Source organism: Pristiophorus japonicus, chromosome 7 (assembly GCF_044704955.1).
Source record: "Pristiophorus japonicus isolate sPriJap1 chromosome 7, sPriJap1.hap1, whole genome shotgun sequence".
NCBI lineage: Eukaryota > Metazoa > Chordata > Chondrichthyes > Pristiophoridae > Pristiophorus > Pristiophorus japonicus.
The window spans coordinates 225830494-225847971 of NC_091983.1; the positions used below are offsets into that span (position 1 = coordinate 225830494).

A 17478-nucleotide genomic window follows, 5' to 3' on the forward strand; every position below is an offset into this window, starting at 1 on the left:
TTCTTTCATGGAAGTAAATCACTGATGAGTATATGGTGTTAAAACATACCTCCAACCTGTAAAGAAACTTCAAAGCAAGTTACCCAGGTAAGAATGCAGAAAAAAAAAGATTTGTATTCCAATTGTGCATTTCACACTAGTTAGAATGAAATGAAGTCCATGAATGATTTCAAACTGCCGAGTTATCAACAATTACAACATTTTCACTGCACTTGGCTACAATGGGCTAGGAAAAAAAAAGACCTGCTACTATACATAGTTTTAATAGAACAAATGTGAACCACACCTGAATTGCATACTTACTGATTTAGAATGTTAGCATTACAAAAGCATAATTATGATTACAATTTTACTTCCCTTACTACAAGTAATGAATGATAAATTGCAACTTTCCCTACATTTACAATGTTCCAGGAACAAACAGCATCCATTGGAGACATTTGGGACTGACTGCATCAAGGTTGCAGATCATTAATTAAATTAGCAAACCAGCTGTATTTTGTGCAAGGTTGGCCAAGAACAAGTTGGGCGTTACCCACATTCAGAACCCAAAGTTTTAAAGATCGGAGGTTTCACAAAACCTTAACAAAAGCCAATGTGATCTTGCTGCTGATAAATGAAATCACAATACCCTAAAAAAATATATTTTTTGTGACCTTGTCTGCATCCCACCTCCCACACCCCTTTCCCACTCAAAAGGTCAACAAGTTTCCAAACCCAAAATCATGGTTGCCACAAGTTTATGTCTGAACTCTTGACAGTGCTGACTCTTGACTCCCTGGCAGTCTTCCTGTATCCAAGCTGAAAGTGACTATTCCACTATGAAATGCATCACATTCTAATCCCATGGTTTCCTCACTGTACCTCAGTACACATTTACTTTGCAGCAGAGGTCAGTTGAGGGGGCAGTCCATTTCTCCCGACTGTAGGACTGAAACGATTGCACACCACCAGAAATCAGCTTACTCAACACAGGCTGGGTACCGAACCTGGGATCCTCCTGTTCTATATGGCTCAGGATTACACTGGGATGTGCATTTGTGCACTGAACCTTCTCTTCTCATCCCCACCGCCAATCTTTCACTGGCTCACCTAATTTTTTTTCGAGCAAGAATAAATTAAGCATCCTGTGAACATGACAAAAACAATTTACTTCAGACACCTCAAGCCTTCATTAAATATGGATTAAAAAGTGACCTTTAATGTAAAAGGTCCACTGATGGACATTGAAACTAGTATGGCGGGTGGTTATTTAACACGGAACAGTCAGATTAGCCACCTAGCAAGCACTCCAAGTAGCAGTCTGCACTTTTGGATCTCAATTAGAGTATTAAAGGTACTGCTGAGCTACATTACTAAATCAAGAGCATCAATCAAACTGTCCTGCTGACACTAATACCCTGGGGTCAGGGAGCAGATCAATCACTTTATTTTGGATGACTGACAAAGGAAACATTCAAGCCCTGGAAATGGTACCAAGGGGACCACACATTTAAGCTGCAGAGACGAGTGTTATGAGGGAAGCTTAGGAAAACTCAAGGCTCTTCAGCCTCAAGATGGTGAATGAAAGATATACAAGATACAAAGTGGAATAGAAGTGTAATCCTCAGCACTATTAGAAATTAAACCATAAATGTAGGACAAGGGGGGCAAAGGTGCAAACTGGAGAGACAAGTTCAGGCCCGATGCCAGGACGCACTTGTTCACGCTGTATGATTAATACCTGGCAGCAGCTACTGGATAGGGCACCGAAAGCAAACACTAGAATATTTCAAGAGGCAATTTTGTCTACACAACACTTCAAAAAATAATTCATTTGATGTGAAGCTCTTTAGATTATTCTCAAGGCAATGAGGTGCTCTACAAATACAAGTTCTATTGTTTTTATCAATCTTGCATATCAGACTGGGTCTTTAGGCTAAGAGCTGCTCCACATTTATTTTCCAATAGTGCTGCTGTCTTCTTGTAAAGTAGCTGCCTGCAACATGAATGTTAACAATGGGCACGTATGCAGGGCTGGCTGGGACATTTTGGCCAATGCACCTGCACACAGCAGTGATGTCGTAACTGTTGAGGATAATGGATAGGCTCGAGTGGGTCAATGACAGGATGTGCTGTGCTCTTAGCCCTCTAAGAAAATATGCCATCCTAAGTTTCTATTGGTGGCTGCAGGAAACACATGCTAAAGGTCTCTGTGGAAGGAACATGTTGGATGGGCTGAATGGCCTTTATCTATATTTATCTTTATATTACTGACATGAGACGCCAAAGCAAGCGCTCGACTTGGAACTCCTTCACGGCAAACGAGTCAAAGGTGGGCAGGGGGAAACGTTACAAGGACCTCAAAGCCTCCTTGATAAAGTGTAGCATCCCCAGAGACACCTGGGAGTGCCTGGCCAAAGATCACTAAGTGGAGGAAGTGCATCCGGGAGGGTGCCAAGCACCTCAAGTCTCATCGCCTAGAGCGTGCAGAAACCAAGCAGAGGCAGTGGAACGAGCGTGTGGCAAACCTGTCCCACCCACCTTTTCCCTCAACTGCTTGTCCCACCTGTGACAGGGACTCTCGTATTGGACTGTTCAGTCACCCAAGAACTCATTTTTAGAGTGGAAGCAAGTCTTCCTTGATTGAGGGACTGCCTATGATGAAGACTACACATCCTTAAAAGGCAACATGTACGATTAAATCAATGAAGTACAGAAAAGCAGGTTATGCTGATATTAACAACTTTAGGCTAATGTAATGCAAGTGCTCAACTCTCTCAAGCATTACTTACTGACTGATCGCATAATGCCTCAGGATTGGCACATATTCTGCCTCTTCCTAATGGAGCATCCGATTGAATATCGCCACTAGAGTTCAACTGGGCTTTAGACAGCCAGCCAGAAACCAGCAAACAACAAATCCAGTAACTGTGGCCAAGGCCATCAGCACAACAAACACCCATAACTACATTTTAAAAGGGTTCTAAAGACTTAAAGGGTGAAGGACAGGTAGGAATAGGACAAGTATTTCCAAGCAACAGGAAAACTAATTCAAGCTCCAGAAACTCATGCACATTCAATAATTCATTAGTGAAACTGTTGCACTTTTAACAAAGGCCGAGCACCTTGACCTTGCAAGCGAGTTGGAAAGGGTAATTTTTTTTTAAAGTTGATTATATTCCAGGAAGCATCTTGGATCAAATACAAGAGATAGCCTGTAATATATTGGAAGTTTAGGCCTCAAAAGATGCAAGGCATGGACAAGATAGGTAGCGTAACCTTTATTAATCCTGGACTAGCAACTTGTGTGAAGAGGCCTAGATACCTCAATAGGGTAACACTGTGGGAAGCTCACCAATCTTGGCCAAGACAAGGTGAAGATATACAGTTGGTTTCAGCATCCCAAGGCTTGGGTCTCATTTCTGCTCCTGATGATTATCCAGTGACCACTGCTGGAAGTGAACATTGTTGTCTGGGAGGACATAGAGCCACAGAATCAAATCCCCCATTAACACATTGAGAACAAGTTGGGCAAGATACCAGACAACTGCTGCCCCTCCCTCCACCCGGTCCCACAATCTGAACTGCAGTAGATGATTGTTTTTAGGAGGATAAAATGGTGGAAGCCAAAATTATTCCAGATCATAAAGAATCAAAAAGACAGACACTGGGGAAATAATTGGTACGGCTGTTTTTCCTGACATTCATTTGGAACTCGATGCAGCTAGATAATAAATCAGAGCCATTCTTCATTGGAAGGGGAGAGACTGATGGGAGACCTGATTGAGGTGTATAAAATGATGGGGCCTGGATAGAGTGGATGGAAAGGACCCATTTCCCTTGGCAGAGGGGTCAACAACCAGGGGGCATAGATTTAAAGTAATTGGCGGGTGGTAGAGAGGAGCTATGAGGGGAAATTTCTTCACCGAGGGTGGTAGGGGTCTGGAACGCACTGCCTGTAAAGGATGGTAGAGGCAGAAAGTCTCACCACATTTAAAAAATATTTGGATGGACCAAGGTCAGGAAAGTGGGATTAGGCTGGATAGCTCTTGGTTGGCCAGTGCTGACACGATGGGTCAAAGTGGCCTCCTGCTGCGCTGTAAATGATTCTATGAAAACTGCAACCAGATTTTTTTTGTGCTCCATGTGCAGCTAAATTGGAACTATGTTCTTTATGATTGTTTGTGACTGTGCTACACAAGGGAGATCTTCCTCCCTAGTGTTCCATACTATAAATCAGATACGGAGTCGTCATTTTAACCTCCAAAAAACAGGTGGGAAATCCAAAACATTTGAAACCCGAACCCACCCACTTCTTGCTTTAACGGAGATGGGATGAGGACAGGCAACCAACTGGCTCACGAGGCAGGTCTCACTTAAATATTTGAGGCTGCGTGCCGAAGATTCGCTCTCGCCCAACTTTAACACTGGCCGGCCTCTGGAACCCAGCAGCTGGAGAGGAGATTGTTGGACCGAACAAGCAAGTGCATTTACAGCACTGCTTGTGGGCCAGGTGCTTCCCCCCCAATCCAACAAGCTACCCTGTTAATCTCCTGTGATCAGATGCCTCCATCTCCCCCTCCCCCACCAGCCTGCAATCCCCTCCCCACAAATCTTTTCAACTGTCCCCCCACTCCGCTCACAAGTGGTGGATTGATCCTCTGACCTCAATAATGAAAAGCATTATGCAACCTTAAGAAAAGGTTTCAATGAACAATTGGTTTAAAAAAAACGAGAAGTTTTAAAATCCTTCTACAGTTTTCATTAAATATATTACATATATACACTCAAAAGTGCCAAGCTATCTATGTAATGAATATGCATTGTTCCCAAACTTGGAACAGCACCAGATGGGACAGAAATTCTTTAGTAGCAAATATATTAACAGGTTGGGATTACAAACTTACTTAAAAATTAAGACTCATGTTGCCCTTTGCAATTAAGTTTGAATACTGTGTGATATGGAGATGCTGTTCTAATTCCCCATGAACACAATGGTGAAACAAAAAACTAGAGACAGCTTTCACTGAATACCCACAGGGTGAGTCCAGGATCTCAACAGGGAAGCTGCACTTGGTGAGCATGGGGTTATTTCATTGTAGCCCAAATTCAGTGAAATACCTTGGGACACATTTCTACTTTTTAAAAAAAAAGGTTATATGAAATGCAACCAGTTATTGTTTTGGTACACAAACTGAGGAAAGAACTTGTATTTATATTTTGCAGCCTCAGGATATCCTAAAGAATATTACCACTTAAGAATTAACTATTGCACATGCTGAAAATCTGAAATAAAGCCAGAAAAATGCACGGGTCAAGCATCTGTGGAACGAGAAACAAGAGCCACTGTTTCAGGTTGATGACCTTTTGTCAAACTGGAAAAAAGTTAGAGTAACAGCAAGTACGGAGGTAGGGAAAGGGAGAGAGAGGAGGAAAGAAAAATGAAGGTCTGAGGGTGGAATACAGGAGAGATTAGTATGCAGGTACAGCAAGTAATCAGGAAGGCAAATGAAATGTTGGCCTTTATTGCAAGGGGGATGGAGTATAAAAGCAGAGAAGTCCTGCTAGAACTGTACAGGGGTATTGGTGAGGCCACACCTAATGTCATACAGTTTTGGTCTTATTTAAGGAAGGATATACTTGCATTGGAGGCTGTTCAGAGAAGGTTCACTAGGTTGATTCTGGAGGTGAGGGGGTTGACTTAAGATAGGTTGAGCCTATCTACATTGGAGTTCAGCAGAATAAAAGGTGATCTTATCAAAACATAAAAATAATGAAGGGGCTCAACAAGGTAGATGGAGAGGATATTTCCACTCAGGAAACTAAAACTAGGGGACATATTCTGAGACCAAGTGGCTGCTCATTTAAAACAGATGAGGAGGAATTTCTTCTGAGGATTATAAGTGTATGGAATTCTCTGCCTGAGCAAGCTGTGAAGGCTGAGTCATTGAATATATTTAAGGCAGAGATAGACTTATTTTTGAGTGATAAGGGAATAAAGGGTTATGGAGAGCAAGCAGGGAAGTGGAGCAGAGTCCATGATCAGATCAGCCATGATCTTATTAAATGGCAGAGCAGGTTCGTGGGGCCAGGTGGCCTACTCCTGCTCCCATTTATGTTCTTAGAGGACAGACATATCAATGTCAGTGTTCTTGATCAGGCAAACATCCCCAGCATCACAGCACTGACCACACTCGACTAGCTCCGTTGGGCAGACCACATTGTTCACATGCCCAACACAAGATTTCCAAAGCAAGCACTCTACTCTGAACTCCTACATGGCAAGCAAGCCCCAGGTGGGCAGAGGAAACTTTTCAAGGACACCCCCTCAGCCTCCTTGATAAAGTGCAACATTCCCACGGACACCTGGCAGCCCCTGGCCAAAGACCGCCTTAAGTAGAGGAAGAGCATTCGGGAGGGCGCTGAGCACAGAGTCTTATCGCAGAGAGCATGCAGAAAACAAGTGCAGGCAGTAGAAGGAATGTGTGGCAAACCAGACTCCCCACCCACCCTTTCCTCCAACAACTGTCTGTCCCACCTGCAAGACTAATTCCCGCAACGGACTGTTCACCTGAGAACTCACTGAGTGGAAGCAAGTCTTCCTTGATTTCGAGGGACTGCCGATGAGATTTACATAGTGCTCAACACATCTTAAATGCCTCAAAGCATTTCACTTGCAATGAATGACATCTGTAGTATAGTATACCCATCTTTCCCTTGTCCCCTGGAACTCCGTGTTGCTGTCTTGCTACCTCACACCATCCCATCAACATCCTCTTCAACTGGGTTCCCTCTTTTTTGCCCTCTATCCCCTGGCTCAGCACTCAAAATGCACTACTGGTCTGCCTCAAAACTTCATTTTATACAGAGAACTATAGAAATGTATGTGGTGGTTGTTGATGCATCAGTCTAAACTATCATAGGCAATCCCTCAGGGTCGAGGATGACTTGCTTCCACACCAAAAATGAGTACTCAGGTGAGCGATGAACTCATTTTAAACGGTGGCAGATGCCTTGTGTGAATTCTTTTAACGTGGAGTAGCCGTTGCACACCAGCCACCGCACGGACTTCACAGAGCAAGGTCTTGGTCCAGTGGCAAGGGGATCCAAGACAACTGGAGACCAGGCTCTGCCACATGTGCCAATACACACACACACAAACTCAAACATCCTCCTTTCTCCTTCCCACAGGACCCCTCTGTGGAATTCATAGTATGCAATGTGAACCACACTACCTCAGCCTCACTATTGGCCCGTGCTGCGCCTTCCCTTGGTCTTGTCTATGGTGCTCCACCTTTGGGCTCTGACCTCTCGGCTCCTCCGCGCCTCGTTCATCCTCTCCGCTTCCAACCTCCGGACCTCGCCCATCCCAATTTTGTTTAAACAATACTCTCAATCTTCTCAAAAAGGCAAAAGTGCAGCAAAAGAGCCGAGCTAACAGTTAAAACGAATTAGTTAGACCACACTTAAAGCATGGTTCAGGTTTGGTCACAAAAAGTAAAACATGCATTGAAAGAACAAAAAAGGTAGCAAGTATAACGTGGAAAAAGCCAGGAGGAAATATTTGAGTTTAAGCCTTACAATTTAGAAAGGTGGTGGTTAAGTAGGGGGACTGAATGAAGTACATGTATATAATACAGCTGAGAATTTGGGTTTGCTTTCTTCAAGTTTATCACTTCAAAGTAACCCACAAAGTAAGATCAAGACATCATTTGAAAATAGTCAAAAATTTAAAACATGAGGAAAACCTTCCTTATTCAAAGAGTAATGTGTCTGGAATCGTCTTCCATATATGATGTGACGTTCGAGCTGGAAGAATGCGAAGAGGGGTCAGACCTGCTCTGACATTCCCCTGAAAGCTGTATTCAGCCTTTCCACACCACTCTCACACATCGGGGTGACTAAAATGAACATTAATCCCAGAAGGTTCTCTCTCCTGATCTGACGCTGAACCAGATGGACTTACTGCTAATTTTTTTATTTTAAAATTATGTTTTTGCTCTGTTACCCAAGGCACAGATAGATGATATTATGAGCATGCTAGGGACAAGCTTCAACAGGCCAAATGATCTTTTGTCTTTTAAAATTCTTGAATGATGCACACAAAGACATGGAGGAAAATAATGGACAGTTTTCAGATTACTTAAAGAATTGTCCTTCAATGTTTTATATAACATGTACAAACCTTTGCAAGACGTGCCCTCTTGATCAGGTCATTGAGTTTTCGTAAAGCAGCATTTCGAGGGAGACTTTGGATATCTTTAAATAAATCTTGTTCCTCTGCCTCGAAAAGCTTGCGATTGTCTGGAATCAGCAGAGGGTGAGACCAGAACGAGCCAATATACACCCGAATCACTTCAGGAGTATTGACAATTTTGCCCAGAGACCACATGAGCGCACCATAAACACGCATTAGCTGCTGGGTCTCAATCTGGTCTGCCTTGTTCAACACCACACGGATCTTGTCCTCGTGATTCTTCAGTGCTTTGATAACATCAGAAAACTCATCAGAAATGTCCAGCTTATGAGCATCAAACAGAAGGATGATACGGTCAACTCGCTCCGCAAACCATTCCAATACCGCAGCAAAGTCATAACCTGCAAGTGACAAAAGGGAAAAATGTTTATTGTGTTTTAAAATCAGAGTACAAAATCAGCTTCAATTTTTCATGTTGAGGGGGAAAGGAAAAAAAGGAAAACTATAATGCACCAGAAAAACTTGTGATGGAAGGCAGTGACAGCTGATATCTCCCCTCTGGGTTACAAAAGAGCCAAGTTAAATGTAGCTTGGATTTGAAATACTTATTCATCAGTCACTAATAGTTAGCAAATGAAATGTAGCTTTATTACATTTTACATGTGAAAGTCAAATGGAATTAGATTTCTATTGAGCAAAAGGTACATTTGGGAGTTTTAAGGTGTTTAAAAAAATAAAATGTCAAATCTGCTCACTCAACCTGCAGGTTAACATGCAGTTAGCTGTGCCCATTAATGTGGGGTCAACAGCAAATTTCACTATACTCACCATGTCAAACATTTATTCAGGTAGCCACAATTTCCACAGCAACAAAATGGCCCTTTCCAAAGTAACAAAACATTATATGTGGCTGTGACCATGACTGTCTATCCACCCACATTCTTCATCACCTCATGTAGCCTGCGACAGCTAGTCACACCATCCTCCTCAAACGTCCTCTCCATAGTCCAGCTCGGTGGCACTGCTGTTGCTCAATTTCAATCTTAACTAACCAGTCAGAACATCTCAATATGCCCGGGGGGGGGTGCAGGGAGGATTTTAGGTTCTGAATGTTGAAGGGACAATTAGGATCCTGCTTGGCATGTGTAAATACAAATAAGGCTTGGAAAATTGAGGTTTCAGAATGTAGTATCCAATCAGTGGAAGGAAACTGAAATTCACATACACTTACTCAAATGCAGGTGTAAAGCTCGCACTGCTCACCTCGGATTGCTTCATCTTTTTTCTCTGCACCACACCCCTGCACTCAAGGCTGACCGAGCTCAGTTCCCACTCAATTAAATTAGCAGTTAGACATGTATGCTGACTTTTGATTTACAGCCAAGACTCGTCATAGAAATGTACATTCATTGGAAAAGACTATTTTAGATCACTGGTTGGCCTCAGACTTCAGAATTCACAACCTGCTGCTTTCAATTGATTTTCTTGCCAAATGTTCTGTGGAACTCGCTCGTACTGGTGTTAAATATTGGGAAGACAGAAGCATTGGTCTTTGGTCCCTGCTACAAACTCCATCCCTCTCCCTGGCAACTGAGGCTGAACCAGACTGTTCGCAACTTTGGTGCAATGCCTCAAATTTAAAATCTCTCCATCTCTAATCTCCAATAGCCCTACAAGTGACTATATATAGATTATGCAAGTTAGTTCGTTAGTTATTGTTGGTTATTAGCCTTGATTACCTTCCCCTGCAGTCCATTCCAATCATGAACTGTCCAGTGTGTGAATTAATTACATCTGATCTAGCCAATCACCTGCCCTCTTCACAGCTACATTTCATGCCTTCAGGGTCTTGGCAAGCATTTTCTCAGGGTTCACTTGCTGGTAACGTTCATGATCTCTACAAGATAACCATAAATACCAAACCTTAATGGCTCAGAAATTCCAGCCTCCCCAGGTCTGTATAGTGTGTACAGACCCAGGAAGGCATTGCAGACTGGTTCTCTTCACAATGCACATGCACTGAAAACTAGCTTTTCCGATCAGTCAAGCTCCAAGCTTGACAGATCATCTGCATATTGGGAGTGAAGACATTTGCATGGGCAAGATTGTAGTTACCCATATCTTGCCCAGCAAATGTGCTCAAAAGTCTTACACCTGATAAAAGCAGGCGCATAGCCTAGTTTTACAAGCAAGAGTTTTAAAACAAAACATTCAAAATTTTACATTTCTCCTTAAAAACCCTGCCCACTACACTAAATTTATTTGAAACTAATTTAAAAAAACTTTAAAAACTCAGATTTTTTTTTTTCATTAAAGTTGTGAGGTGTGTATTTGACGTTAGGGTTTTTTTTCTCAATTAATAGCAATGAGAACTCAGATACGGAGCTCCCATTGCTATTAATGAGAATACTGTACCCGATTGGTTGAGCAGTCAAACGTGACTGCACCTGGTGTGGGAACCTGGAGGACGGGAGCACACTTTGCAGCACAGGAAGAGAAAGCCTCCCCAACAGGATTCCACAATCCTCTGGGACCACCAGGTACTTTCAGAAAAATTCTCCGGTCGGTGGTGTTCGTCTGAAAGAAGCCTCCGACTGGAATTTCAGGGCCTGTATCTCCAGACAATTCCTAATATGCAGGAGAACACAACTTAATTTTTCATGCAATAAGATGACTACCAGCAATACTGTTGCAGATTGAAGTGAAATTACAATAGGTTTACATTTTTTATTTTAGCTTAAGGGTAAATGTTTTGTGCATTCAGCTGCTAAAATTAATTTACTTTTGTAATAAGTAAAACAAAAGTTTGCATTGCATCAACTTGGTATTTGTAACGGAATGGTTCAAGTTTCTGAAATCAACATATTCTGCAAATACATAAATAGCAGGAGTAGGCCACACAGTCACTTGAGCCTGCTCCGCCATTTAATATCATGGCGGATCTGATCATGGACTCTGGTCCACTTCCCTGCCTGCTTCCCATAACCCTTTATTCGCTTATCAGTTAAGAAACTGTATTTCTACCTTAAACTTATTCAATAACCCAGCCTCCACAGCTCTGAGACAGCAAATTCCACAGATTTACAACCCTCAGAAGAAATTCCTCATCAGTTTTAAATGGGAAGCCCCTTATAAGATTATGCTCCCTAGTTCTAGTCTCCCCCATCAGTGGAAACATCCTCTCTGCATCCACCTCATCAAGCCCCCTCAATCTTGTATCTTTTGATAAGATCACCTCTCATTCTTCTGAATTCCAATATGAGTAGAGGCCCAACCTTTTCTCAAGTCAACTTCCCCATCTCTGAAATCAACCTAGTGATCCCTCTGAACTACCTCCAAATCAAATATAGAAACCAAAACATCACAGTATTTCAGGTGTGGCCTCACTATAACTGTAGCAAGACTTCCTTGCTTTTATACTCCATTCCCTTTGCAATAAAGGCCAAGATTCCATTGGCCTTCCTGATCACTTGCTGTAACTGCATACTATCCTTGTGTTTATGCACAAGTACCCCCAGGTCCTGCTGTACTGCAGCACTTTGCAATCTTCATTTAAATAACTTGCTTTGATTCTTTCTGCCAAAGTGCATAACCTCATACTTTCCAACTGCAAATTTTTGCCCACTTAGCCTATCTATGCCCTTTTGCAGATTTTGTGTCTTCCTCACATCTTTGTATAGTCAGCAAATTTGGCTACATTCCACTAAGTCCCTTCTTCCAAGTTGTTCCAGATTATAAATAGTTGGGGTCCCAGCAGCACCCCACTAGTTACTGATTGCCAACCTGAGAATGAACCATTTATCCTGACTGTTAGCCAATCCTCTGTTCATAATATATTACCCCCAACCCTGTGAACTTTTATCTTGTACAGTAACCTTGTCAAATGCCTTCTGGAAGTCCAAATACACATTCACTGGTTCCCCTTTATCCACCCTGTTTGTTACATCCTCAAAGAACTCCAGCAAATTTGTCAAACATACAACTCTTCCAAAGTTTCAAGCAAGGCTGGAGAAGTGCATAAAAATAAATTCATGCATGATGAAATATTGTCTCAGTTGTACTTCACTAGAGGAAAACTAACAGGATGACAATTTTATGAATGAGACAGCTATTGCACAGGCAGTTCCTTTCAAATAGTAAACACTCAGTTTAGTGAGCGATTACTCAAACACATTTAATGGCTTTGTCTTCATTTTATGTTACTCCCTGATGCCAAACAAGTGTATTACTCCAGAACATTAGACAGCAACAACTGCAGAGGGGACATGCCTCATCTGCTCAGTGCAAGATATGGTTGAGCAAATGTAACCACATTAATCTTTGAGTCATGTCTGCTGGACCATATCTTGTGTTAAATGGGAGAGAGAGAGAGAGAGATAGAGAGAGAGAGAGAGAGAGACACACACACACACACACACAGACGGTGTGGGGGGTGCAGGAGGAATGGAGTGTCTAAAACAAGGATAACCTTGACTAGACCCAGGCCATTCAGGAGAGAAGTTACAACACTTCACAAAAGGTTGGTAAAAGCATGGAACTCTCCCACAAAAAAAATGCAGTAAATGCTAGCTCAATTAATAATTTTAAATCAGAGCAATATTTTTGCCAAACAGGGCATAAGGATATGGAGCCAAGACAGATGATTGGAGTCAAGATACAGATCAGCCATGATCTTCACTGAATGGCAGAAGAGGGTCAAGGGGCTGAACAGCATACTCCCATTCCAATGTTCTTGACTTGAATGGTTGACGTGGATTATTAGCTGAGATAGTCATGAAGGCAGACAGCTCAGCAATTGCACCATTCTGAACCATGTATAATAATGAGCTCTCTCTTGCTCTCCAATTATAATCAATAATCAATCATTTCAGCAAATTAGAAGTGGTGAAGAGGCACAGAAAAGCAATATATAATGTCACTCAATTTTTTGTAATCATGATTTCTATAAAAGGATACTGATGAAATCCCAGTATTTGCTGAGCTGAAGTAATGAGATTTTGGGATAGGTTGCTTGGTGAGGTAAACAATTTTTTGATTGGTTATTCATTGGAGTAAATCTGGATGCAATGAATATCCTGCATCACATGCCAAGTGACGATTAATAGTGCGCCAGATGCATTCTAATCCTAGTTTGTTTTGTAGTGCAGAGTCCACATATAGTCAGCCTTACCACCAAAATTGTTTACACCAAATTCCAAGTTGTTCATTAGGACACTCAAACGTGTTGTATAGAAAAAGGTTATCCATCCATTCATCCAGCAGATTCCACTGTATGTCAAATACATGGTTTCATATATAAAATGTATAAAAAATGCAAACATAAAAACAAATACAATACCAGATCATGTTATAGAAAGCAAGTGAATCAATCATTCAATATTCACTGAGTAAACATCAGGTTTCCCTGTATGAAACACAGATCAACAGCTGAACATTACCTGCAAAGTAAAGCTGCAAATAAAAATTTCTGTTTGGAGGGGGTGGGAAAGAAAGTTTACTTTTCTAAATTTGTTCTTGGTGCGGGCAACAGCAGCAAGGCAGTATAGATTACCCATTCCTGGTTGCCTGGAGAGCACGGAGATTCAACCTCAGTATGGGTCTGGAGTCACACGTAGGCATGTGTGGGCAGTAGATTCTTTTCCCATTTTCTAGCATCTAGATTTAGTGAATTCAATTTCAGAACTTTTCATGGTGGATTTGCATTCATGACCTCAAGGTTCCTGGCCCAGTGTCACAAACATACCCAAGTGAAACTTCATTTATTGAACAGCTCAAAAGTCACAGCCAGTTTCTGTTACTTGCTTTTGATATACACAAGATAAAGAAAGGTGAGGAAGCCCATTCTCGTTGATCCATCTCAACAGGAGCTACAATCTGATCTCCCCGCATCCCCAATTCAAGAGCATCCAGTAGTTTCTGAAAGGACACAACTGCTGCCAACGAACCCGAAGTGGTCTGTGCATGTGCGCTGTCATACGTCATGGGAGTGGGTTAGTTCATTTTTTTTTCAAAAAGTCAGGAAGGGAGATGGGTTGCTGAGAAAGCCGGGAACATTTTTAAAAAGCCGAAGGGTGCGGACTAGTGAGAAAGCCTGTGTCTGTTCAGGTGAATGCTATTTTTAAAATTTGAGACCCGACAGTGATAAGCAGAATGCTTCTGCGCAGCTTCTGGTTCGTTGGCAGGAGTCACTCCGTTTCTTAAATGAAACAGTACTCTAATTAGACAGACCATTGTATCAGAGTATCACAGGTTAGTGTCATGATGATACAAAGTTGGTCTTGAACAGTAGTTAGTTAATGTAATCTGGCAGAGGATTACAGACCTTTTAGTTTCATGAATCAGTCACAATCAGCTTGGAAGTTATTTTGGAACAAGGTGTAAATTATATAAAAGCCTCTATATATTAATGAGCATTTTTTGGAATTATGAATACAGGTTGTTTGACATAATTCTACAATGCAGGCATAGGAATGAATCAGTTTGCAATATTGAAGCCTGGATGAGGAACTGACCAGTAACAGGAGCCTTTAAAATCAAGGAACTGTTGGAGAAATTCAGTGGGCTAGAATTTCCAATCAGCCCACCAGCACTCGATTGATGCCCAAAAGACCACTAAGACTGGGAAGAGCGCCAGCGAAAACTTCCTCCAAAAAAATAAAATCCACCGAGCAAAAAACATGGGCCTCGCACCCCCAATCTGGGCAAAAATGCAATTTAGGGTCGATTGGGTGGTTCCTAAACAAAATGGCCATTAAATAAAAATTTATCCCAAGATTGCAGGTTGGGTTTAATAGCAGAAAAATAATGGGCCCAAGTTTCCACATGATCCGCGCCTGATTTTTTAGGAGCAACTGGTGGGGAACGGACTATTTTAGAAATCGCAATTCTCCACATTTTTTTTTCTGCAGTTCTAGTCAGGTAGAACAGAATTTTTTCTTCAAAAGGGGAGCGTCCGGCCACTGACGCCTGATTTGAAAGTTTCCACAATGAAAATGTATTCCAAACTAAAGTAGAATGGAGCCAGTGAAGATTTTTGTAGAACTGAAAAAACCTGTTCTACACATTAAAAAATAAGGTGCAGGTTACAAATTAGACATCCAGAACGAGGTGGGGGGGAAGGGAAGTCATTAAATTCGACAATAAATCCTTATTTATACTTCTACAAATAAATCCAACCTGAATAAACATTTATAAGCCAAGAAAAGATTAAATAAACCATCTTCCGACCTGTGAGAAAGTGCTTCAGCCGTGGGGGGGGGGGGGCGGGGGGGGAACAGGAGCCGGGGGGGGGGGGGGGCGGGGGGGAACAGGAGCCGGGGGGGGGGGGGCGGGGGGGAACAGGAGCCGGGGGGGGGGGGGCGGGTCAGGTCGGTGGGGGAGCGGGTCTCGGGGGTCGGGTGGAAGCGAGTGTCGGGTCTGGTCGGGCGGGGAGCAGGAGCTGGCCATGGGAGGAGCCTCATTCACGCAGCCCGTGAGTCCATTGGGCCAGGGCTAGGGGCTGCGTGCTTCGGGCCCCTCCCACAGTTCGGCGCCTGGAGCTACTGCACTTGCGTGCCGACTGTAGCGCGCATGTGCAGAGGTCCCGGCACTGTTTTCAGCGCCAGGACCTGGCTCCGCCCCCCCCACAGCTCGTGCTGGCTACGCCGAGGGCCACAGGACCTTTAAGTAGGCGGAGAAGAGAGGATTTTTTTAGGCGCCGTTTTAGGCGCGAAAACGGGCGCCCAGCTCGGAGGGGCGCCCGTTTTTTTTTCTTGTGGAAACTTGGGCCCAATATTTCAAAAAACATTTAAGGGCGGGTACAATCACCATCACTAAATTAGTAATACTCTGTAAATTAATTGGACTAAAGGCAGACAAGTCCCCTGGACCTGATGGTATACATCCTAGGGTCTTAAAAGTAGCTGCAGAGATAGTGGATGCATTGGTTGTGATCTACTAAAATTTCCTGGATCTAGGTCCCAGTAGATTGGAAAACTGCAAATTTAACACCCACCATTTAAAAAGGAGGCAGACAAAAAAAAAAGGCAGGAATCTATAGACTAGTTAGCCTAACATCTGTCATTGGGAAAATGCTGGAGTCCAGTATTTAGGAAGCAGTAGTTGGACATTTGGAAAAACATAATTCAATTAAGCAGAATCAGCATAGATATATTCAAAAGGGAGTTAGATGTGGCCCTTACAGCTAAAGGGATCAAGGGGTATGGAGAGAAAGCAGGAATGGGATACTGAAGTTGCATGATCATACTGAATGGTGATGCAGGCTTGAAGGGCCGAATGGCCTACTCCTGCACCTATTTTCTATGTTTTTATGAAAGGGAAATGTTTGACAAATTTGCTGGAGTTCTTTGAGGATGTAATGAGTAGGGTGGATAAGGGGGAACCAGTGGATGTGGTGTATTTGGATTTCTAGAAGGCATTCGATAAGGTGCTACATAAAAAAGGTTACTGCACAAGATAAAAGTTCACAGGGTAGGGGGTAATATATTAGCATGGATAGACGATTGGCTAACTAATAGAAAACAGCAAGGATAAATGGGTAATTTTCCAGTTGGCAAACAGTAACTAGTGGGTTGCTGCAGGGATCGGTACTGGGGCCTCAACTATTGACAATCTATATTAATGACTTGGATGAAGGGACCAAGTGTAGAAACATAGAAAATAGGTGCAGGAGTAGGCCATTTGGCCCTTCTAGCCTGCACTGCCATTCAATGAGTTCATGGCTGAACATGCAACTTCAGTACCCCATTCCTGCTTTCTCACCATACCCCTTGATCCCCCTAGTAGTAAGGACTTCATCTAACTCCTTTTTGAATATATTTAGTGAATTGGCCTCAACAACTTTCTGTGGTAGAGAATTCCACAGGTTCACCACTCTCTGGGTGAAGAAATTCCTCCTCATCTCGGTCCTAAATGGCTTCCCCCTTATCCTTAGACTGTGTCCCCTGGTTCTGGACTTCCAACATTGGGAACATTCTTCCTGCATCTAACCTGTCTAACCCCGTCAGAATTTTAAACGTTTCTATGAGGTCCCCTCTCATTCTTCTGAACTCCAGTGAATACAAGCCCAGTTGATCCAGTCTTTCTTGATAGGTCAGTCCCACCATCCCAGGAATCAGTCTGGTGAACCTTCGCTGCACTCCCTCAATAGCAAGAATGTCCTTCCTCAGGTTAGGAGACCAAAACTGTACACAATACTCCAGGTGTGGCCTCACCAAGGCCCTGTACAATTGTAGCAACACCTCCCTGCCTCTGTACTCAAATCCCCTCGCTATGAAGGCCAACATGCCATTTGCTTTCTT

At 42.8% G+C, this 17478-nt stretch overlaps 1 protein-coding gene across 1 annotated transcript in view; it reads right to left on the reverse strand.

Moving 5' to 3' along the window:
• The window catches only part of LOC139267482 (EH domain-containing protein 3), a 102225-nt gene that overhangs the window by 12186 nt on the left and 72561 nt on the right, over window positions 1–17478 (reverse strand). The window contains exon 4 of the mRNA XM_070885863.1: window positions 8168–8580. Within this exon, the coding sequence (XP_070741964.1) occupies window positions 8168–8580 (413 nt within the window). The remainder of the gene's footprint in view (window positions 1–8167; window positions 8581–17478) is intronic.